We start from the raw sequence: 25,423 nt of genomic DNA on the forward strand, positions 1-25,423 counted from the left end.
TTTATAGTGCAGCCTTTTAGAACACTGCTTCATATGCGAGCGCAACAGTCAAACATGTTAAAAACACATGTAAAAATGTAAAACAATGGAGAAGCAGAACAGTGGAATGCAAAAATATGTTCTGTGAAAACTTTTCCTTATTCGGGGTAAAAATCACTGCAATTGCAGTTAACTTGACCCTGTTTTTGCGTAGAGCAGTGGAATTGCAATGTATGAAGACACTTTTTTTTGTTGTTGTTATTTTACCTTTATAGTGCAGCCTTTTAGAACACTGCTTCATATGTGAGCGCAACAGTCAAACATGTTAAAAACACATGTAAAAATGTAAAACAATGGAGAAGCAGAACAGTGGAATGCAAAAATATGTTCTGTGAAAACTTTTCCTTATTCGGGGTAAAAATCAAGGGGCATGAACATAATACAAGTGAGAAATGTTGATGCTTTATTTCACTTCTGCAATTAGTGTCTTTTACAAACATTTTGCCAATTTTCCAAGGACCAGCATGTTTAATAAATGCTACATAATATCCTCAACATCAATATAAATTCACACAACGAGACCTGAATCTGCAACAATGCGTCCAAACAGCAGAAAACATGGCCAAAACCAGAGCTTTCAGCAACTGTCTTTATTGCAATAACATATCACACACTCACACACACACACAATAAATACAACTGACATTCAGTATACAATTCAAAAATGTCCTTTTAACAACACACACTCCAATGACTGACAGTTGCACGGTCATAAGCAGCATCCATTTCTGAAATTAAACTTCACCCACTAATTTGTTCTCACCATACCCAGTCCGCAAAAAGAAAAAGAAGAAAAAAACATGACCATAACAGTCATGATTATGAAAAAAAGCCTAAAAGAAGTATGAGGTGTGTCAGACTGTTTTGTTTTGGAGATTATTATTTAGGACATTCAAATGGGAAAGTGGGTTGTGTAACATTAGAGCAGGCACCTGTAGAGATCTCACAAAAGCAGGTTCTTTTCATTACACGGTTGTTCTTTTAGTTTCGCTTACTAAAGGCTTCCATCAACCTAAGGCCCAAACAAACCAAACAGACAAGGTCTCTATGCACAGGACGTGTACTGACACCAATACAAAATCTTGGTTGAACCTCAAAGTAGCAAGACAATTCAAGGACATTGGGAACTACTGTGGATTTGAATTGCAACGTGATCACATTTCAAGGCATTGCAGCATTCCTGTAAGGAGCACATACACTGTTAATAAAGAAATCAAGGTGTTTACTATTAGCACACCCATAGTGGGCGGTGCGCATGCTAACAATGCTGGAAAACGAGTTTGAAAATAGCAAGGAATCATTTGCTTTTACAAGAACGTTTAAAATGAATGTGTTATGAGTGAACCTGAATCATACATGATTTGAATTTTTGATTTTGTGGCCATAAAAACACACAATTCCTCGTTATTTAATACTGACCTACATGTTGTTAGCATGCTACATGTTGTTAGCATCCATAACCACTTTTTAATGTCTATCCTTTGAAATTAAATTAATCTTAATATAAAATAACATCAATCATTGCGTCATTAGCTACGAGATAAGCAGGTAAACAAAGTCTATAGAAAACGATAAAAGAAGATTTGCTTAAAGGTGCTGATTTGACTAGTTTCAAAGCGATCAGACGGTTTAGTGACCCGTATCGGTGGCACGTGTTTGGATGGTCACTCTTCTTGGTGGGTTCTGCTCTGTACTGCGATTGGCTATTAGCTCTTGCAGCTGCAGAGCACCTCCACCAATAAAACAGAATGCTGGGCAAACAGGGGCGGAGCAATCAACAGTCCCCTCCCACAGCACTCGCAAAGAGTGTGCGTCGTAAAAAGTGAGCCGCCCCTTCTCAAAGTCCAGACACAGTCCGAGGCGAGGTGGTAAGGGGGCAGTGAGGGGGCCAGTAGAAGTGTTAGACACCCCACATTTGGGTAGTAAGATCTTGCCCATGCCCATTGTGAGGAAACAGAATGGAGGAGGACAGTCCTGGGTGTCCTCTGCGCCACTGTCATGACCACTATCTGGATCGTACCTATGGAGAGAAATAGAAGGAAAAAGATAAATTCATCAATAATATTGCCTACATAAGTCATCGTGACTTAGTCAGCTCTTAAACGCTTCAAAATTTCTCCTCACCGTGGACTTGCCATGTCTTGTGGAAGATGGAACCACTCCTGCAGTTTTGCTTCAACACCCACTCCCACCTACACACAGAGAAAACAACTAGTTTTTAAAATTCACATTTTTAGATTTTCTTTGTATGAATGTGTATCCATTTAAAAAATCAACATATTTTATTACATAAAAATATATGTATATAGGCTACTAAAAATGCATTTCATAAATATAACTTGAATATACTTCTATTAGGGGTTGCACCGACTAATCGACTAGTCGACTTCAATGCTCTGCCATGACGCTTTAAGCTTGAAGTCGACTAGTCGCTGGTCCTATAGAGGGCGCAACGGGATAAGAAATCTTTGAAGGACTTCTACATTTACGCTCAGTTTCCGAACAGTTAAAATGACAAATAAATGCATACTCTGAAAGAGCTCCACAAGACATGTGTGATTATATTACTGGATGCTCGAAATTGAACAGGATAATGCACGTTTTAAACAGCTTATTGTACAGGTAAGTTAATCATCGTTCTAATCTAATGCACTGCTGCACTGTTACGCACACACATAGGCTACAGACAGTAGCTCGTACACAGTGTTGCGTGGACATTTGCTACTTTAACACTGTTGCCATGGGTTGTTTTTCATGTCCGCATGTTGAAGCGCCCCCAATAACGTGATATTCAGCCCCTGGAATTCGAATTCTACAGGAGGAACCCCGCCGAAAAACGTGTATTTTACCCACAGCTCCCGACTTATTTGTTCATTAATGACGTCATCAAAGACTAGTCGACTTCGACTCGACTTTCATCACATAAAAGTCGACTTTTAAAAATCAGAAGTCTTTTAACCCCTAACTTCTATGAACTTAGTTTTAATTTTTTAATAAAATGTATTTTGTTTTTAAAAATTTTTTTTTTTTGTGTGGAATAAAGTAAAAAAAATGTCAGAACGATACAACGAAGAAAAAGCCTAATTCAAAATTAAATTCTTGAAAATAAAACCATATTCAGTCATTTGGCGTACTCTTTCATATTACTTCACAGGGGGGAAATGAAATAATGAAAACATACTGTATATTGTCAATTTTTGCAGAAATCAGTTATACACTACTGCTCAAATGTTTGGGGTGGGGTTGGTAAAAATTTTAACATTTTTTTAAAGAAGTCTCTCTTACTCACCAAGACTGCATTTATTGGATCAAAAATGCCATATAAACAGTAACGATTTGAAATATCTTCTGATCAATTTAATGCATCCTTGCTAAAATAAAAGTACTAATTTCTATGTTGACCTTAACCAGGTAGGAGCCAGGTTCCACTGAGCATGCCCAGTAGTGTTGTCCCTGTGTGATGGAAACATCAGCCACAAGGAGGTCAGAGGTGAGGTGACATGAGGTAAGAGCCCGATCAGCAGCCTGCAACAGAGTCATCCCAGGAACACTCCGGGCGTATGTCTGCCCTTTTCCCAGCGCCACCCGCTCCGCATGTAGGCCCCAGCGCGAATCCAGGCAGAACGACAACACTGAGATTGAGGTATGCAGGAGAAATGGAGTGGAGGAGAGGGTTGGAAAGGCCAGGTCATAGGGAGCAGAACAGAAAATGAAAAGAGGATGAGGAAGTGAACATATAAAAAGGAACAGAGAGGGGGGATATGTATGCATAAGTGTAAAAAGGAAGAAATGGGATTGGAAGAAAAGAGGGGAAACAGAGAGGACAGCAGGAACATTGTATATATTCCAGGACTCTAGGATTCAGAGGAGATCAAGCAGCTGATATATTCCAGTTAAATAGGAATACAAGTCAAAGAAACCGCAGAGATAACAGGAGCAAAGGAAGGTGGAGAACAACAGGAAACATAAGGAGAAATAATACAGAGAGGAGAGCAAAAAGAGACATGTCAGAGAGTTGTGGATATGCATGGAGAACTATACTACCGCAACAGAATTAATTGTATGAGAGAAAATGCGAAAGAGAAAATATGATATGCATGTAATAAAACAACAAGGTTCAGTTTGATAGAATTGTGATATGGATGGGTGAATGAATGGATCAATAAGTCATTGGCTAGATGAATTAAATTATATGGATTGTTAGATGTATTAATCATTCAATAAATAAATTAATATGATACAGATGAATCGATGATAAGTGAACAAACATGAACAAAAAGGCAGATGAATGAATGAATAATTCCGTGTGAATGTATCAATTGATAGGTAAATGGAGGATGGATAAATATCAATAAATGAATGCATGAAATAATAAATGAATGAATCAACGAATCATTCAATGGATGGATAGATAGACAAAAGCAAACAAACAAATAAAAAAATATGCGAATGAATGAATGGAAGAATAAATAAATGGATGGATACATAAATGGAGAAAATAAAAATAGAGGATGCAAATTGTAAGTCGAAGAAGTAGAATGAGTGGAAAATATGCAATTATTTTGCATCTTCAATAATGTGAGAAACTGAGGAGCTGGAGGAAAATAATTTGACTCTGGGTAACTTATATTTTAAAGGGGTTCAGATTCAAGTGCGTATATATTTGCATGTGGATGTGTCTTACCTGGTGCAGGAGGTGTGTGTAGATACACCTCCTCACTGTACTCTCCAAACCCTGCCTTATTACAGCCTCGAACTCTCAGGACATACACACTGTCCATCTCTAGCTTATCAATCACTGCACTGGTCCCGCCCACATCATCGAGACGCTGCCATGAACAGTGTGTGCCATTACTTCCCGAGCTTCCTTCAGACAAGACTCTGCCCCATAATGCTCCAGCTCCGCCCACTTTCCTCAGATATTCCACTGAGTAGTGCCAGGCAGGGGCGGAGTCCTGTGGGAGACGCCAGCACAAATAGAGCTGGTCATAGGCCAAGGTCTTTTGAGTGTCAATCACAGGAGCCAATGGGGCTGCAGAAGGAAAATAAGGGGTTGGATTAAATGTGAATTTAATTCATTATTGTATTTGACATAGAAAAGCAAGTTTTTATGAAAACCTTGTATAAAGTCCATGCTGCTGAGCGCTTTGAGTTCTCTGGAGACATCCATCTGAAAATGTCGGAACGAGGGATCAGCAGATAGAGAGAAATGCTGTTGATTTTCTATTGCTTTTACCAGTCTGAGGAGAAAAAAAGAGATAAAAATCAAGTTACGTGAATATACAAAAGCTTTCTTTATACCAAGTGATCATATGTAACATAATATTCCCACGTTTATTTTGTGTTCCTTTTGAAAATGTTTCTATGGAAACACACAATAGGCTATTGTGGGATTCGTATTTCATAAATGACCAGATTTGCACAATCACAGCAACCCACACCCACAAACATACACTCTAACCTGTTGTGCGTGACTCTGGCAGCCTGCACAAAGCACGACTGGTCAGTTTCCTTAAGCAGCTCTTGAGTGTATGTGAGCAGCCCTGCGTTCTCCAAAAGACTCTGTTTTTTAGAGAGCTGTGCATTCAGAGCCCCTGCCCGCTGCGCACGAGCCCCCTCCAGCAACATGGCTAAGGCCCCCTGACGCTCCGCCAGCACACTGCGCAATTCACTCACACACTGATTCAACTGCTCCTTAGCCACTGCGCTGTTCACCTGAACACAGAGGTACAATGATTAAACAGGATAGAAGAAGGGAATAATGAAGCTTAACTGTAAATTTCTTTAAATATTTTTTTTACTACATATAGGAGACCTCTCATTGTGGCTTTTTAAATGTCATAAATATTTTAATAATTTAATTTAAAATTTTACTTTAATTTATTTAATTTATATTTTAAAAGTAATAGCTGTCAAAATTAACACGTTAACGTATGCAATTAATTTTTTTCAATTTAAAAAAAAAATATTTAATGCACGGGCAGAGCTAGGGGTTGGCCACCCTACTCACAACTGGTGCTTCTGTCTCTTTTTTATTGAAGACAATTGCGTTTATTTAGATGCAGAACCTCTTTACGACCACATCAAATAGGAGACTTTTCAGACGCGCACCCCAACTTTGCGCTTGTCAGACGAGCTCGGTGACGAGGGAGCTTCAGTATACAGTGAACTGCAGTCAGGTTAGATGTTGTCGGGCCACATGTCAGTAAAAACTAATTTTCCTGTCCTGTCAGCCATTATACTGTGCTCGTAGCACGTGCTCTTTAATTGCACGCACAAATGGGGCAGCGCGCTGTAATGTATCATTTCATATTAAAGTGCAAAAGAAACTACGAGCATGCAATGTCGTCAGTTAAGTTATGAAATTACTAAAAAGGCGATTAATGCTGCCTTAAAACTGTGCATGTAAGTATTTGTTATATATGAGTCACATTTAAGAACATGTCTCTGAAATGCAGTGGTTTTCAAAACTGTCCTGGAGCACAGCACTGTCTCCCTCATTTAACACACCCGATTCAACTCGTTAGTAGAGACTTTAACCCTGAAGTGGGTCAGAAAAGGTAAAGAGTTGTGAGAAAATATCATGTTCAGCAGTGGCAACGGCAGCTCTTAAAGCAGCCCAAATAACCTAATATCCCAGCTGCTGTGATGTCTGTTAATCAAAGAACAAAAGAAAAAAGAGGAAATCAATAACTTTTGTAGCATTTAAGGATTCAACTATATTTATTTTAGAATTTAGTGTTTGATAACTTCAATTTCTGTATATTTACTACTTGCAGGAGGGCAGAGGCAAATATGAAATTTATTATAATGGTTTATGTGAAGATTGTTTTAAGGTCACTTAAATTAAAAGTAATTTTTTAAAGTCTAATAAATGTTCAAATTGATAGCTCTCAATTATATTGTAATGTTGAATAGCTATAGCAATTATTAAATATTAGGGGGAAAAAATCATGGAGACATCAGTAGTACTGGTATCAGTGATACTCGCCTTCAGTCATAAAAAGATGCCATTAAACAAATATTTAAAATATACTATATTAATGTTTTTTTCAACATTCATTTGAAGATTGAATGTGAAATTGCAATATAAAAGTATATTTAAACACTTTAATGTTAGTTGGGATTAATCGCGATTCATTTCAGGAAAAAAATTGCGATTAATTCGTTAATTTTTTTTAATATCGATTGACAGCTCTGTTTATAATTCATATTTTTTATGTTAAAATATTTACATGAAATTATATTAAATCTTAAATAAAACTAATTAAAAATTAAATATAAATAATAATAATAATAATTTTTTTACATATTACACACATGTATATGTATATACAGTATATATATATATACACACACACACACACAATTTCATGATTTCCATCCTTCTATTTTGACTGCTAAAAGTTTATAGCACCTGAAAAAAAACACCCACATACCCTGAGATGTCTCACAAACACTGAAAGTATAATTAAAACACCAGTGCTGTGTACCTCAGTCTGAGCGATGCCACTCTCTACTTGGGTGATCTGTGCCTGTACAGAATCCTGATTGGCGAAGACATAGTTCATCTCCTTGGTGATCTTCTCCTGTGATTTCACAACATGGAGAATTGACATGAAACTGCACAGATACACAAAGGTTGAGGATCTAGACCCAGTATTTATTAAATGGGTTATCCACAAACGTAATCCAAAAACAGGCAAAGGTCATAACACGGGCAATGCAAACAATGACAGTTCAGGGCTGAGGCCAACAGAGTAATCCAGATAAACAGGCAGAACATCAATCCTAAGGAGCATTTCCAGACGTTCCTAAACAAGAAAAGACTTCAGTCCAGGAGGGAGGTGGAGCGGAGGCGGAACAGGGGGAGGGATGGAGGGCCATGCCCATGGACAGGAAGAGGAACTGGAGCCGGAAGAGCAGGAGGCCACCAGGGCAGAGCCGGCAGAGCAGGAGGCCACCAGGGCAGAGCCAGCGGAGCTGAAGACCACCAGGGCAGAACAAAAGGAGCGGAAAAACCTCCTTGGCAGTGACAAGGCAGACAAGGGATTCAGGGACAGCCTCTTTGGCCATGACAGGACAGGCAAAGAGCTCAGAGACAGTCTCCTTGGCCATGACAGGGCAGGCAGAGAGTTCAGGGACGGTCCTCTTGGCCGTGACAGGACAGGCAGGGAACTCACATGCTGGCACCAACAAAGGACTGAGCTTTGGAGCTTGAGTGAGCTCTGGAGTGGATTCATGGACTGGAGCGGGCTCTGGAGTGGACTCATGGACTGGAGCGGGCTCTGGAGTAGATTCAAGGACTGGAGCGGACACTGCCGTCTCAGAAGTGTGTATAGCCCAGACACACTAGATGGCGACCATCATGACTGGAAGGGCAGCGGAAAGTGGGAGTACCTCTGAGATCGCTGGGCTTGAGAGCTGTGAGGTCACCGGGATGCCTGCCACTCGCACCGACATCATAGGTGGGTCCGCCACACTGGACATCAGTCTCAGTTGCCAAGGCACTGCCTTACTAGCTTCAAGTGCAATGTTCATGACGGACGGGAACACTGGAGTGGCAGCCATGATGGCTGGAGAGTCTGGCGTGGCGGCCATCTTGTGGAGAGGCTCTGGGCTGGCGGCCATCTTGTGAAGAAGTTCTGGACTGGCGTCCATCTTGTGGACTGGCTCTGGTGCGGCAGCCATGTTGTGAACTGGCTCTGGTGTGGGAACTAATGGTCTAAAACAGTGGTCGCCAACCCGTTGATCGCGATCAACTGGTAGATCTTTATCACTGTCCCAGTAGATCCCAAAAAAAACAGTAAAATAAGTACAAAAATGCATTACATTTCTGGGGTTATATTAATGTATCACTTTATTTAGTCCCTGGAATGTGAATTTTACTTGAAGATCCCCACCGAAAAACGTGTATTTTACCCCGGAATGCGATTTTTACGAGCGGCAACCTCCCGCTCTCTCTTGTGAAGCCAACAAGGAAGTGACTTAAGCTGCAATTCATCGACTGGCCGCTAGAGGCTGGCTGCAAAAGGGAGTCAATCCCATAGTCTTCCCATGTTAAAATGCCTAACTTTACAGCAGAAAAAAACATGTTTACAGCCTGGTTCAAAAAATTATTTTGGTCTATATAGCTAATTTTGCCCTTCATGACAACTGTGAGGGGGGTGAATTTTTTTATAACTCATCCGTTTAAATTATATTAAGCCTTAAAGTTCTGCATAATTATGGGCGTGGCCACTTGAGTGACAGGTGGATTACCGCTGCTAACACTGCCGTCGAGCTAGGTGGGCGTGGTTTCAGCAGCCTCGCCTCTTTGCCCATTTTCGATTATCTGGGAGTGACGCACGGTGACGCGCTGCCAAGATGGCGATGGCTGGCTCCGCCTACTTTAGGCTTCAAAATGCTCGTCGGAAGTCTACGGGTTACGTCACGGACACTACGTGGATTTTTACAGGCGAACCCTCCTCGAAACGCGATTGGACTAGTTTTATTGCGAAAACCTGGCAACCCTGTTCATAGGCGCCACCTGCTGTCAGAGAGTGCGTCTCATTCAGACCTGCTGTTTTTGTTTCGTGCAGATGTTTTATGTAGCAAATAAATAAATAACACCTAAAGTCAGACCATTCTGTTTTTGTTTTAAATCCTGAAATTAATCTAAATCAAATCAAAAACAACTGCCCGTGCAGATCATGATTAAAATGCAGTGGTTGCCTCTAATTTCAAATGGCTAGATATTTTTGTTTAAAGCCAGTTTGTTTTGTTATAAAGCAAATAGCCAATAAATAAATTTGCTTAAAAATCAGTATCAGTATCAGAATCCAATTTGCTAGTTAAAAAAAAGAAAGAAAGAAAGAAAGAAAGAAAGAAAAGAAAATCTGAATTCTAAATCAGCTATGATCGGCACATCCCTAATTAAAATACTAAGTAAAAGGCCTCAAATTTGAAGCACAATCTGGGATGTCTTTTTCTATCAATTCTTCAATAGGTAGATCTTGTCTTTCATAAAGGCCGAGGTCAGGGATCTTGGGCCTAAAAAGGTTGGTGACCACTGGTCTAAAAGGTGCTGGAAGCACTGGACTAGCTACCATTATAACAGAAAATGCAGGTGACCGTGGTGGGCCAAGATCCTTGGCCACCGGAGCTTGGTGTATGGTGCCCACCCACCCAAAATTGTTTAGGGGAAGTACAAAACAAAAGAAATCAATGAGAGCATAGTCTGGGAGGTCAGAGAAATTAGCAATGTTTAGAAAGTCCAGGATGTGGTCCTCGAGGGATCGATTACCTTGATGCAGACATATGATTCTTACTGCTGGATCCAAGTAGGCTAAGTCTTCTGTCATGAAACTGCACAGTTACACAAAGTTTGAGGATCCAGACACAGTATTTATTAAAGGGACAAATGTAATCCAAAAACAAGCAAAGGTCATAACAAGGGCAATGCAAACAATGACAAAGTTCAGGGCTGAGGCCAACAGAGTAATCCAGATAAACAGGCAGAACATCAAGACACAAGAGAACCAGGATAAAAGGCTTACCCCTTATGTACACTGCACACGTCTGTGGTGCGTTACGGTGGTGCCAACTCACACCAGGAGCATTTAAGAAGTGAAGTGCCAGGATTCACAAAACCACGTCATTTGCCTGTCCAACATTGTTTTTCTTGATTTTTTTTGTGTTCTAACATGGTTAAGTTGGCTAAATGTTTATGTTTTGCCTGGTTTAATTCTGTTTACTGTTGTGTTTTTTGCTATGTCCTACTTTGTTATGTTGTAGACTACAAATTTAATATACTTAAAAGTCCAGTTATGAATGACAAGGATAAAAGTTGCTGTATATAGTCGTCTAACATACATCCTCAATTATCTTGTATTTATATTTCACGTACCATTTCTGGCCTCCTGGCAAGGATATAGTGATGTAAAATACAATCTGCACAGGGTGTTTATTTTGAAATTGACAGGATTTTTTTTATTTTATTTTGTATTTACTTTAGTGAAGTGGTGTGGAGGGACGCTTCTGAAACATGCCGCTGCATGGCTGGTGTAAACACAAGCATTGACTAGAGTGGTCAGCTCCTGTGGCCGCTTTGGAGCTGTAACACGCCACAGACATATGCAGTGTAAAAAAAGGGGTTAGAAATGCAGTTGTGAACACACACAAGACTTAGCAATGAATGACAGTGAGAACCGGGCTTATATAGGGTGAGCTAACAAAGCTAATGAGACACAGGTGTAAACAATGAGTGCAGGCAAAGGAAGACTGAGAGACAGATGATGATCAGAGCTGGTGATCATGACAAAAATGATGAGTTACGTTAAACACGACAACACCGCACAGCTTCTGCTAGAGCTGTCTAGTCATTGAGAGGAAATCCTCTCCTCTCTACCCCTGATCATTCAGAGCTGTGCAGGGCTAGAGCTTAGAAAGATTAGCCCAAATAACCATTTTATTCATGAAAGAAGGGCATGTTGGGCATATTTATAATGTTTATAGTCTAAAGAGTATAGAGCGCATAAGGATTAATGTCAGGAACGTATACCTTTAGAGTTTGGTAAGCCAGCGCAATAGGCATGATCTTGTGTCCACTGTGGGATCGACGGAGGTTACAAAGCGGGCATAACAAACGCTGACATGACCTGCAGTAAAATTGCAACCTCTCCTGCTCGTGCTCTACACACACTAATACCTGCATGTGAGTGAGAGAGAGAGAGATGTGAAGGAAGATAAATGGACAAAGAAAAAGACAGAGAAAGAGGAAATGAGGTTAAGAGGAACTTTTGAGACTATAACAGTTTATCAAAAAATCATCTGTGTCGACTGCTGTGGAAAAGGGCAATATTTGAATATTATTTGATTGGGATTGCATGGGATATATTTCAAAATATATAAAAGAATCCATTGTCATATGGACAAACATATAAATAAAAATAATGCAAAATACTGTTTTGCACATACACTACTGTCTAAGTCTTAGGCCACTAGTATTTTCATCAACAAAAAATGGTTTTAAGTCAGTTATTTCTTTCTTTTGCTGTAGTGTGTCAGTACGAAATATCAGTTTACATTTCTAAACATTTCTTTTGCCATTAATTGGAATAATGCACTGAGATTTTTGTATGCACAAGGAGCCAGTGCTCCACACAGAGATCTGATCTCACCATCATCCAGTTCATCTTGAATTACATGAAGAAACAGAAAAAACTGAGACAGACTAAATCTAGAAGAACTGTGGCAACATCTCCAAAACACTTGAAGAAACCCTGCAAAGATACCTGAAAAACTATGTGCAAGGGTACCAAGGACAAAAGCTGTTTTAAACGCAAAGGTTGGTCACATGAAATGTTGATTTGATTTAGTTAATATAAGTTAATTGATAAATAAAATCTATTTATGTCATTATTTTTGAAAGCATCCTCACTTTACAGCATTTTTACAAAAGTGCCTAAAACTTTTCACAGTATTGTAGCTTTGCAGGAAGGTTTCTTGAAGTGTCTTGGAGACGTTGCCACAGTTCTTCAGGATTTAGTCTGTCTCAGTTTTTTCTGTTTCTTCAGGTCATTCCAGACAGACTGGATGATTGTGAGATCAGATCTCTGTGTGGAGAACTGGCTGTTGTCAGACTCCTGGTGCATACAAAAATCTCACTGTATTATTAGAATTAATGGCAAAAGAAATGTTTGGACATAACATTCAAAAATGTGGTTCGGTATGTTTTTTTTGTTTTGTTTTTGAAAGTCGTTTATGCTCACTAAGGCTGCACATATGTATGAAATATACAGTAATAATAGTAATATTGTGAAATATTATTACAGTTTAAAATAACTGTTTTCTATTTCAATATATTTTAAAATATAATTTATTCCTGTCATTCCAGACAGACTGGATGATTGTGAGATCAGATCTCTGTGTGGAGAACTGGCTGTTGTCAGACTCCTGGTGCATACAAAAATCTCACTGTATTATTAGAATTAATGGCAAAAGAAATGTTTGGAAATGTAAACTGATATTACCTACAGACACACTACAGCAAAAGCTAGACATTACTGGCTTTAAAATATATATATATATATAATTGGGCCCCCAGAATCACAGTTTGCATACTTCTTCAAAGTACAGAAAATAAATACACTACTATTCAAAAGTTTTGGGGCTAGTATATATATTTAAAAAAATAATAATAATAATAATAATAAATTATATATATATATATATATATATATATATTATCATATATACTTTTGCACAGTACTGTATATACATAACATTCAAAAATGTGGTTCGGTATGTTTTTTTTGTTTTGTTTTTGAAAGTCGTTTATGCTCACTAAGGCTGCACATATGTATGAAATATACAGTAATAATAGTAATATTGTGAAATATTATTACAGTTTAAAATAACTGTTTTCTATTTCAATATATTTTAAAATATAATTTATTCCTGTTATGGCAAAGCTAATTTTTCAGCAGCCGTTACTCCAGGCTTCAGTGTCTCATGATCCGTCAGAAATCATTCTAATATGCTGATTTGGTGCTCAAGAAACATTTCTTGTTGAAAACATTTGTGCTGCTTAATATTTTAAGCAGTGACACAAATGTAACAGTTTTGCAGGATTCTTTGATAAATAGAAAGTTCAAAAGAACAGCATTTATTTGAAATAAAATCTTTTGTAGCATTATAAATGTCTCTTCTCTCACTTTTCATCAGGTTAATGCATGAATAGAAGTATTACTTTCTTTTCAAAAAATCTTTTGAATGGTAATGTATATGACTGGTAAATTTCTTCAAAACACTGGCAGGTGTGAAAAAAAAAACTGGAACCTGAATGTCAACATAGAGCAACCTGGAATTTATGGTTTGACTCAAAGACTCTCTCTCTCTCTCTTTATGTTTGTGGCCCATTAGTGTTGATCTTCTCTCAGAATGGTCCCATGTGTTTTTACCTTGGGTCTGAAGCTGTGTGTGGGCAGAATGTGTTCATGTTGGGCTCGTGGTGTGCCCCAAGGGTGGTACAGCTTGAAGCACTCGTTACAGAAGTTGGACCTGCAATCAGCGCAGCCTTTGGTGGCCTCCAAAGCCTGAGGAGGTTTGCAGAACTGGCACATGACTGCCATGCTGCCGAGACTCACTGTGTGCCTGTACCTGCACACATGGACGAAGAAAGACACCGGTCATCTATTGTGATTTTAAAATTAATAACATGAGGCTAATCTGAAAAGTAAACACATATGGCTTGGGTTACATGTACGCATGCTTGTTTCATTTTATTATATATTTGTATGTGTACATAAATTATAGCGTGTGTGGTGTATTGTGAGGTAGATGCAGCTCAGCTGTCCAAAGACTACATAAAACAAAAATTCAGCTTCCCCATTTTCTCACAACTTTTAAAGGAAAAGTTGAACCCACAAGTTTTTAGATGTTAAAAGGAACAGAATCAGAATCAGAAGAGCTTTATTACCAAGTATGTTTACACACAGAAGGAAATTGACTTGACCACAGGAGCTTCCAGTGTAGAAGAAAGTGCAAACATAGTGAAGGCATACATAGGAATAACACAGTAGGGATGTAATATAACACTAGTATAATAAAATAAAATAAAAAATTTAACAATGTACTATATACAGAAATAGAAGTATAGTTGTATACTAGTAATTTAATTGTTTAGATAAATGTACAGATATGTTTATTAGTGTGCAGATATATTATTTACAAAGTGTGCAGTTTAATATAAATATAACTATGTTAGTTGTGATGGACAATGTATAATTATGAAAGATTAATTGTTCAGGCTGAATATAGCCTGCGGGGAAAAAACTGTTCTTGTGCCTGGCTGTTCTGGTGGTCAGTGCTCTGTAGCGCCGGCCAGAAGGCACCTATTCGAAGGGAGAGTGGGCTGGGTGTGAGGGGTCCAAGGTGATTTTTTTAGCCCTTTTCCTCACTCTGGAGATGTAAAGATCTTGGAGGCTGGGCAGAGGGGCACCGATAATCCTCTCAGAAGTCCTGACTGTCCATTGTAGTTTCTTGATGTCTGATTTGGTAGCTGAACTAAACCAGACAGTTATGGGAAGCTTTTCTAGATTTCTAGATTTCTTCCCGGTTCACATCCTCTACACAGACCTTAAGAACAGGTTGAATGGTGGGGGAGGGTGAGAGGGGGGTTGCAGGGGTGGTATGTGAATGTGTGAAGTGCAGATCAGAGCGGATGGGGGGTGGTAGACTATCCTTTTTAAATCTGCAGTAAAACACATTCAGATCGTCAACCAGTTGTTGATTCTCCGCAGACTGTGGGGGTGGTGTCTTGCACATGGTGATGTTCTTCAGACCAATCCATACTGACGCTGGATCGTTTGCTGAAAGCTCTTTTCTCAGCTTTTCTGAGTAGTTTTTTTAGCCACTCTGAACTCCTTTGTTACTAAAATATTTAAATATTTTAACAATTTATTATGTAAAAAATAAATAAATAGCTTTTTTTTTTTTTTTTTCATTCCATAACAAATTTTGTTCCAGAAATGACCAGTCACATACAAAGCTCCATGCATGACATGCGGAAGAAAAAATAGATTTTGTTGCTATGATTTAAAGTCATATGATGCGATTTCAATTTTTCCTTTCTCTTTGGAGTTGTTACAAGCTCTTGGTGCAAGTCTCAAATCCAAAGAGATATTCTTTATAAAAGTTAAGAGTCAACCATGCCTACCTAAAACGGCTCGTTCTAACACGCCCCCACACGTCTACGTCACGATGTGGGAAGATTTGCATAACGCTGCCCAAATGTTCACGCAAAGAAAGAAGGCATAACTTTTTTTCTCGCTGTAGTATTGTTGCTGCCGCCATGTCGTGAAGACGCGGTGTGTTTGTGTTCTGTGTGTTTCATTGCGAAAGCGAAACTACTTTGTTTGGCCTTCCAAAAGAGGATGATATCCGCTTCGTCATGCCTGGAGCTGATCCGTGCTGGTCGCTGAGGGAATACATCAACTTCACGCTGTAGATCGCTGGATCGGCTTTCACCGTGGACGAAGCAGAGTCCAGCCCGGGGTCGTCACATGTGGTTGCCGCAAGAGCTCCGGACGCTCCTTCGTCGAATCCACCCGTCGCGCCGTTCTCAAGCCCACCGGTCGTCGCTCACTCAAGTCGGCCTCCGCTCACTCTGTGACGCTGTGTGTGACGCTGTGTTTCATTGTGAAAGCAAACCTACTTTGTTTGGCCTTCCAAAAGAGGACACGATGTATTTACAACACTGTTCCAGAACAGTTCAACCCAAATATTGTGATGTGTCCAACGCATTTTATGGAGGACTGTTTCCTGATCCTGGGAGAGTAGACTACAATGCCGGCTGTTCTGACTCACAGACTGTAAGTATGTTTTTTATATTTAAAGAATTTGCCACTGACGATTCAAACGCGAGTTTTGAGCAGTGTAGAGTAGTGCTTGTTGTTTGTCACTTCTCCGATCACAAATGCAGACATGGTTTTATGTTTACGCAGCGCGATGCAATGCGTAAAAAGACAGTATATGTCATTATAATCCATCCCCACTGGATGCAACAAATGCCTCGTTTATAATGGGTTTGAATGTTTTTGTCTCGTCGCTTCGGCCGGGACACGGCATCACAGTATGGTAAGGGGCGTAACATTTCCGTCACACGCTTGAGGTATTCAGCCAATCACAACGCACTGGATAGCCAATCAAAGCACACCTTGCTTTTCAGACTGATAAGCTTTGTAAAAATCGACACGTTTCAGAAAGGCGGGGCAAAGAGGAGAAAAAATTATGTACAGTATTTGGAAAATAATGTGTTTTTTGAACCTTAAACCGCATAAACACATTTCATTACACCAAATACACAAAATAATGTTATTTTTAGCAACATCATATGACCCCTTTAAGAATTTGTTCACACGATTTATTAATCTGTGTCCATGTTGTACTCATTTGATTCCTTTGATTTAATTTTTGAGTTAAATATTTTTTTCTCTTGATTTTTAAATCTATAATGGAACCTACACAGCGTTATGGTCGTTTTGAAAGCTTAAGGCAATTTGCTTGTGCACATTTTTATACTAGCTCAGAATGGGAGCTATGCATGCTCATTACTGGAAGGAATAAACTAAATATTTTTCTGTTTCCTCCTTTCTCTACCTCATTTTGCAATGCCAAAAAGGTAATTTCACTGGTCCACGTACTGTGTGAGAATATTCAAAGAGCTATCAATCTCTTTGGTGATGTGCCTATGAATAGATGCAAATTCAGAACATCTGCTCAAGGGTTCCAAACCAGTAGAACAACATTTCTGCATTGTACAGCACAGTTACTGGAATTCAATTGTAATGTAGCTCCAGTTAAGAAAAGCAGAAATTGTGAGGAAGAGTGTTTGCGTGTGAAAGAGAGACACCTCTCCACTATACGCTCCAGCGTGAGATTTCTTAGACAATCTGCAAGCCCTCTCTCTCCTAGCTCCACATCTTTTCCGCAGGTGGGACAGGGGAACAGCATGATCACAGGAGGGGTGTCTTTACGCCTGCGACCTGGATGTGTCCCACACACTGTACAAAGAGAGAGAGAGAGATACAGGTAGAAAAAGCTGTTTCCAACATTAACGCTTCTTTAAGCCCCAATAAATCTAAGCCAGGAAGAAGAAAGGAAAAGCTAATCAATGCAGAAAGAGAACCGATTCCAGAGGCCTGTTGTGTGCTGACACATTCAGAATCAGCCCATCATGACGGCTACATTTAAACACACACGCACCTGCAAAGTGCTGCACAGATGCAATACATCTGAATGATACAGTAACATCTATAAACTTTTGCACAGAGCTAAAACTATGCTGTTATGTCAACATTTTAAATGTTATTTAATATAACTAAATCAATTGTTTTAAAAATACATCATGTTTAAATAACAAATTTTAAAAAATGTTATTCGATTTTTAAATAAATATTATAATTATAACAAATAAATAATTAAATTGACATGCTGTCATGTTTTAGTAAGCATATTGCAAATATTTTTCAATAAAAAGTAATATAATCATTCAAACTATTTCTATAAATAATATTTTATCTAACTATATTTTTAAACTATATATACAGTACTTATTAAATAATAAGCAAACAAATTATTAAACTGACATGATTCTTAAATTTTACTGATAATTGATTTGAGCTAAAAAATTATTTGATTATGGGAGAATAAAAGGACCACAAAGAGATACAAGAGTGTAAAATTAGATGTTTGAGTCACTAAGACTTTTTTTTTAGATTCAGCAAGGATGCATTAAATTGATCAAAAGTTACTGTAAAAACTTTTACTTTGTTCTATTTCAAATACTGTAAATGCTGTTCTTTTGAACTTTCTATTCATCAAAGGATCCTGAAAAAAGATCCCACTTTCCACAAAAATATTAAGCAGCACAACTGTTTTCAAAATTGATCATAAGAAATGATTGTTGAGCAAAAAGCAGCATATTAGAATGATTTCTGAAGGATCATGGGACGCTGAAGACTGGAGCAAAGGCTACTGAAATTTTGCTTTGCCACCACAGGAATTAATTAAATTTTAAACATATAAAATAGAATAATATTTCACAATATTACAGTGTTTACTGTATTTGGGATCAAATAAATGCAGCCTTGGTGAGCAAAACATTGAAAAATCCCACCGAGTGTACAGTTTAGTGGTCACTTTAAAAAATGCTTGATTGCAGAACTGACCAACTGATTGACAAATCAGAATCAAGTGTCCCAGACAGCTGTTTAATAAAATACCAGCACACTTTATTTTGATCTTAGTGTCTATTAATGAACACACAAACCTGTTCTGATCACCCGGTCTAGACGGTCTGTTTTGGGCGGAGGCCGGCGTGTTTGTCGGGGAGAGCGCGTAATGGGGCTTGAGGTGGGAGTTTTGGGCTCTGCGGGGAGTTCGGGTGGAGGGTATCCTCTTTGAACCAAGACTTCTGCCGCACACAGTACACACACACTGTGCATACAAGGCAACACTATCGGCTGCTTCACCATCTCCTCACACACTGGACAGTGCAGCTCTCTCTTTATGCTCTTCATATTGGACTAGACAGAGAAAGAGACAGAGTTAAATAAATAATTAGCAGAACAAAACATGCAATCAAACAGGCATGCTCTTTACATTATAGATTATGTTGATACAGTATATATAGGCATAGATCATAGCCATATATCCTGATTCTGAGGTTAAGCTCACTCAAAAATACTTAATTCCTGATGTTATGTGCAGTTTCATGTTTTATTTATTTATTTATTTTGAAGAACTGTAGATTGATCCAAAGATGACTATATTTGGAGTAGAACAGGGGTATTTTATTATTATTATTATTTCAATTTTAATGACTGAAATTGATTATGGATTATGCTGTGGACTGGGTTTTTGTAAGGTAAACAATATGGAAATAGGTTAGTCAGAACATTTGCATATCAGGAGAAGGATGTGCATATCAACACACACAAACAGCCATGTTGTTTATTAAAACCGCAGTCAATACTTCCTTTATTCTAGTATTTTTTATAAATTACTCCAGTTTCGCACTATGGGGTAACAATGGAAATCTTTTTATGCAACATTCAAATCATGAGTGACACATACAATATGACTGATATTTTCAGCCACTTCGTTTTATTCATAATTGAGAGATTTACGAGTTGTTTTCAAATAGAGAAATCTGTTCAAAGGTATGTTTGTATCTTTGGTCTGAGTGTCTAAATGCAACTCAAACCTTTCAAATGCCAGAAAGTACAAGAATGTCACTCCTCAAACTCGAAAAACTTCATGTTGGCTTCTGTAATAAAGTTCAAGGTTACAGAAATCTTGTTTAAAGAGTGTAAAATTACATGTTTGAGTCACTAAGACTTTTTTTTTAGATTCAGCAAGGATGCATTAAATTGATCAAAAGTTACTGTAAAAACTTTTACTTTGTTCTATTTCAAATACAGTGGGTACGGAAAGTATTCAGACCCCCTTAAATTGAACTTTCTATTCATCAAAGGATCCTGAAAAAAGATCCCACTTTCCACAAAAATATTAAGCAGCACAACTGTTTTCAAAATTGATCATAAGAAATGATTGTTGAGCAAAAAGCAGCATATTAGAATGATTTCTGAAGGATCATGGGACGCTGAAGACTGGAGCAAAGGCTACTGAAATTTTGCTTTGCCACCACAGGAATTAATTAAATTTTAAACATATAAAATAGAATAATATTTCACAATATTACAGTGTTTACTGTATTTGGGATCAAATAAATGCAGCCTTGGTGAGCAAAACATTGAAAAATCCCACCGAGTGTACAGTTTAGTGGTCACTTTAAAAAATGCTTGATTGCAGAACTGACCAACTGATTGACAAATCAGAATCAAGTGTCCCAGACAGCTGTTTAATAAAATACCAGCACACTTTATTTTGATCTTAGTGTCTATTAATGAACACACAAACCTGTTCTGATCACCCGGTCTAGACGGTCTGTTTTGGGCGGAGGCCGGCGTGTTTGTCGGGGAGAGCGCGTAATGGGGCTTGAGGTGGGAGTTTTGGGCTCTGCGGGGAGTTCGGGTGGAGGGTATCCTCTTTGAACCAAGACTTCTGCCGCACACAGTACACACACACTGTGCATACAAGGCAACACTATCGGCTGCTTCACCATCTCCTCACACACTGGACAGTGCAGCTCTCTCTTTATGCTCTTCATATTGGACTAGACAGAGAAAGAGACAGAGTTAAATAAATAATTAGCAGAACAAAACATGCAATCAAACAGGCATGCTCTTTACATTATAGATTATGTTGATACAGTATATATAGGCATAGATCATAGCCATATATCCTGATTCTGAGGTTAAGCTCACTCAAAAATACTTAATTCCTGATGTTATGTGCAGTTTCATGTTTTATTTATTTATTTATTTTGAAGAACTGTAGATTGATCCAAAGATGACTATATTTGGAGTAGAACAGGGGTATTTTATTATTATTATTATTTCAATTTTAATGACTGAAATTGATTATGGATTATGCTGTGGACTGGGTTTTTGTAAGGTAAACAATATGGAAATAGGTTAGTCAGAACATTTGCATATCAGGAGAAGGATGTGCATATCAACACACACAAACAGCCATGTTGTTTATTAAAACCGCAGTCAATACTTCCTTTATTCTAGTATTTTTTATAAATTACTCCAGTTTCGCACTATGGGGTAACAATGGAAATCTTTTTATGCAACATTCAAATCATGAGTGACACATACAATATGACTGATATTTTCAGCCACTTCGTTTTATTCATAATTGAGAGATTTACGAGTTGTTTTCAAATAGAGAAATCTGTTCAAAGGTATGTTTGTATCTTTGGTCTGAGTGTCTAAATGCAACTCAAACCTTTCAAATGCCAGAAAGTACAAGAATGTCACTCCTCAAACTCGAAAAACTTCATGTTGGCTTCTGTAATAAAGTTCAAGGTTACAGAAATCTTGTTTATTTACATTCCAGCCACCTGAGCTTCATATTTGGTATAGAGTCATTTTAAGGAAGTAAACATTTTTAAATTCTACACCAATGGAATCTAAATTAAAGAAATTATAATATTTCAACAGTTCTTGAAGTAAAAATCACATTCATTTGATTTATTTACTGATTTTGAATGATAACTGATTAACCTTTAAAGACTAAATTTTTTAATTGATGGTTTATGTGTTTGTTAAAGCTGTCAGTCCACATTCTTTCAACCTATTCTTTAAATAATCATGTTTAACAGTGGAATCGATGGTGAAAACTGAAAAGAAATCTCCACCTTCACTAGTAAATATTGCCAAAAGAACACTTTATGCCAGTCCACTCACGCAGATTCTCCCTACACTCTTAAACTACTTAAATATTTCGATTTTGCAATACACATAAAATATATTGTCTCTAAATTAATCAAAATAGTTAAACAAATAGTTTACATTTCTTAAATGTTTTTAAAGTAATTCTTCACAGGATTGTAGCTCTTTCCTTATTAAAGCCACTCAGTACACAGTCTTGTACATTTGTTTTATTCAGTTTTCAGATATTTTTTGCTTCAAATTAAACTTTGTAATGTTGTGATTCGCCTCATAGCTGGTCGGTCTGCTTCATATCTTAACAGTTCAAAACTTACTTTTAAATCCTTATGGGAAAAATATTTCCAGAACCAAGGCTGCTGAAAAAGTGGCCTGCAGGCACTGTTGCAACTCTATCAGTCCCAATCATTTGAAAACAAATGAAAAAAGAAAATGCTGACACACTCATCAGCAGACAGGTGCTCAGCTAGTTTAGCTGCTTAGCAAGATGATCTTGAAGCCTGCCCAGCTGAAAAGTGCCATAAGCCCCTCTAAACCAGACCAGCAAATCAATTTTTGGCTATTTTAAGTTGTTTTCTGTTCAGCGTCTAGCCGTTACTTGCCCCACAGCTGACAGCATATACATTTAATTTGGTCAATAAGCCATTCAAATGATTAAATTCGCCCAGCTGTCTTCTATCTGTCTTTTTAACGGGCGTTTCCCACAGAGGCTCTCCAGGCCTCAGCGCTCATGCATCCCGTCTCTATGGCAACATGCATCCTGTCGCGCGACTGTGACAAGGCCTTTTACCTTTTCTTGGATTTATAAAGCCTTCTTTAATTTTCCTTCAAGTCATTGAAACAATTTATATGTTGTTTCAACGTCTGAAAGGCCTATGCGTCAATAAAATACTAAGGTAGACTGAATGGGCCCGTATATTCAGTCTTGTATTAACGGGAAAATATTCTGTTATTTATTTGGCCTACACGAGTGAGAGCATATATATCATATAATAGCAGAGAAAAGCAGCCTTGGCCTACACGCGCTTCAGCGGCTGGCAGCAGATGAGGAGCTCGGTTTCTGCTTACAGGTGTTATTTGCACAATCCGAGGAAATGATATGCTCTCAATAAAAGATGGGGTGTTTTGCTATGTTAACGCTATTTATAAAATGTTACATTTGGGTATGAAAAACACTCAAAATGCCCCTTTTCTTTGAAAGCTGCTGTGACGTGCATTCGTGTGTTAAATAACAGCCGCATGCAAATCACAGATAACGTGCAAATATGTGGTTTTGATGATGCAAATGTGCACTTACGCTGATGCGCACGAGAGCGTCCATTATGGATGTAAAGGTTTGCAACTCCGCATCTGCCATTGCTGGAACTATGCCGGTTGGTAAAATAATATCAAATGAAATAAACTCTATTATTGAGCGCCCTTTTTAATATACGTATACATTCATTAAAAACAACTAACAGCTTATAAGATCAGGACACCGCGAAATAAACCGAAATGGTGGTATCTGCAACCGAAATTGACGGCTATAGGACAAACCTTTACGTTATAATGATATTATTTGTGTCTAATATGTCGGAGATGTCCAATTTAACGCAATCCATGTTGATTCAGAGGTTTTCCAACAGTGCTTGCTGTGGTCTGTTCTGACGGATATTGAGCAATCCATGAAGTCGATGGATGTTGTGAGGTGTTCGGGGGGAGGTCAGTAAAGAGCATGCGCAGGGAGCAATAAGTATATTATAAGTAGCCTATATAATATAATATGCGTATTTTTATAACGTGTGTATTTTATGTTGCTTTGTAAAATCAAAGCAACATAAAATACACACGTTATAAAAAAATACGCATATTATATTATATATAAAAAAAACTAAAATGTTTTTTTTTTACATAAATATAGGCTATACATGTACACACTATTTGTTTGAACGTGCTTCAAGACAATTATCTTCTAAAGGTTAAAAAATCCACGAAAAATCAATTTCTGGGGCAAATATTGCCCCTTAATAAAAATATTTAGGCTATGCATTAAGTGTATGTGTCTGTAAATGTGCTATCTTAACCACAGAGAAAAAAAATGTTTTTTCCTAATGCTGTCATGAAGTTGAAACATGATTATCCCTTTCTTCTTGTTCATAAATTTTGGTCATATATCTATATAAATAAATAGGCTATGTAATCCCTAATAAAGTCAAAGTCTAAGAAACAATTCATTGATATTATCAATTTAATGACTTTAGTAAATTTAAAGAAGGGTATTCACCATAGGCCTAATGGTGAATACCCTTCTTTAAATTTAAAGAGGAGTCAGAGACAATTTTACACCATAGGCTATTTTTCAGTTACTTTTCCAAAGTTATTTTGGACCCAAGTTTCATTGTTTATTTGTTTTATAAATTTTTTATGAAAACTGATACAATGGTCTTGTTTATGGAATGTGATACTGGTTTACTAGAGATGGAGAATATAGTCAAAATTCTTATTTTATTTGGTAAATACATATACACAAAGCAAAATACATGTAAACTGTACCAAATGGTAGACTGTTTTCCACTGATTTGAAGATATTTTATGATTCCTTAATCTCAACACAGATCAATTGTAAAGCTGTTAAGATTTATTTGCTGCTGAAAAAGATAATGTATTAGATGCATGAATGGTTTTTGTTTTTGTTTTTACATAAGATGAAAAAGCTTTGCTTTCGTTGTTTTATGTTTGCTTATGTCTGTCTGTATTCCCCTTTTGTTAAATCAATAAAAAAGAAAGGAAAAGAAAAAAGAATGTGACCCAAAGCTGCCCTGCAGGTATGGGCGAAATGCCATTAGAAGAAAGACGTATGCAATTAGAAATGGTTTACTGGGTATCCTTAAAGGGCCACAACAGTAAGCATCCAACTAAGGCGATTTTTGAAGAATGCTGGGAACATGAGAGAACAAATATAAAAAGCATTGGTTGGATAGCAGAAGAAAAGGAAGTATAGTGATGCAGTTCCTACAGTATATCTGCACTCCCACTGTGGTTATTTAAAATGCCTGCAATAGACCTGTATCTACTAGAGGTGGAAAAATTGAATAGTGAGTGGTGCAATAAATGAAGTAAATCATTATATTGAACAGACATATTATGACAATGTACACATTTATACAGATGATTCAAAAGAACCAGAATCTAATAAGACAGGAATAGCACAAAAGGAAGTAATTATTGCAAAAAAGAACACCAGACTACTTATCTGTATTTACTATAGAGTTGATTGCTATTGTTATAGCTTTACATCGGTTGGAAGAGACACAGATTAAGAAAGCAGTTTTATGCTCAGATTCTCTGGCGGCTTTAAGACGTATTCAGTCAGGACAATCAAATTGCAAACAAGATATTATTATAGAAATAATGCAACTGCTATATAGACTTCATGCTCAAGAAATGGTTGTTTAGTTTGTATGGGTCCCAGCACATGTTGGAATAGATGGAAACAAGATGGCAGATAAACATGCTAAAAGATAGTTGAATAAAAATTATGTAGAAATTGATGTAAAAAT

General features: G+C 37.7%; 1 protein-coding gene across 3 annotated transcripts; it reads right to left on the reverse strand.

Moving 5' to 3' along the window:
- Positions 1-520: 520 nt before the first annotated feature.
- LOC107582073 (tripartite motif-containing protein 46-like) lies at positions 521-23,578 on the reverse strand. 3 transcript variants are annotated; one of them, XM_016267799.1, is made up of 13 exons: positions 23,421-23,578; positions 23,182-23,249; positions 20,506-20,761; positions 17,435-17,585; positions 13,983-14,181; positions 11,582-11,728; positions 7,533-7,628; positions 5,501-5,754; positions 5,158-5,279; positions 4,724-5,071; positions 3,442-3,671; positions 2,164-2,231; positions 521-2,059 (listed from the first exon to the last, which is right to left on the reverse strand). In XM_016267799.1, exons 2-13 carry the CDS (start codon positions 23,239-23,241, stop codon positions 1,669-1,671), a joined length of 2,322 nt encoding a protein of 773 aa, XP_016123285.1. In that variant the 5' UTR covers positions 23,242-23,249; positions 23,421-23,578; the 3' UTR covers positions 521-1,668. The 3 variants fall into 3 exon arrangements, with proteins under 3 accessions (XP_016123285.1, XP_016123284.1, XP_016123286.1); XM_016267798.1 differs by having other exon boundaries at positions 23,182-23,578; XM_016267800.1 differs by lacking the exons at positions 20,506-20,761; positions 23,182-23,249; positions 23,421-23,578 and adding an exon at positions 18,854-19,103.
- Between the last annotated feature and the right edge of the window lie 1,845 nt (positions 23,579-25,423).

The sequence above is a fragment of the Sinocyclocheilus grahami genome, unplaced genomic scaffold (genome assembly GCF_001515645.1).
Source record: "Sinocyclocheilus grahami isolate Dianchi unplaced genomic scaffold, SAMN03320097.WGS_v1.1 scaffold40.1, whole genome shotgun sequence".
In the NCBI taxonomy this organism is placed as follows: domain Eukaryota; kingdom Metazoa; phylum Chordata; class Actinopteri; order Cypriniformes; family Cyprinidae; genus Sinocyclocheilus; species Sinocyclocheilus grahami.

What these genes read in the sequence shown, in the direction of transcription:
- LOC107582073 (XM_016267799.1), bottom strand. Translation starts at nt 23,241, where the DNA reads ATGGCAGATGCGGAGTTGCAAACCTTTACATCCATAATGGACGCTCTC. An exon ending in GCCAGAGTCACGCACAACAG is followed by an intron (nt 5,280 to 5,500) that starts GTTAGAGTGTAT and finishes TTTTCTCCTCAG; the next exon opens with ACTGGTAAAAGCAATAGAAA. An exon ending in CAAGACATGGCAAGTCCACG is followed by an intron (nt 2,060 to 2,163) that starts GTGAGGAGAAAT and finishes TTCTCTCCATAG; the next exon opens with GTACGATCCAGATAGTGGTC.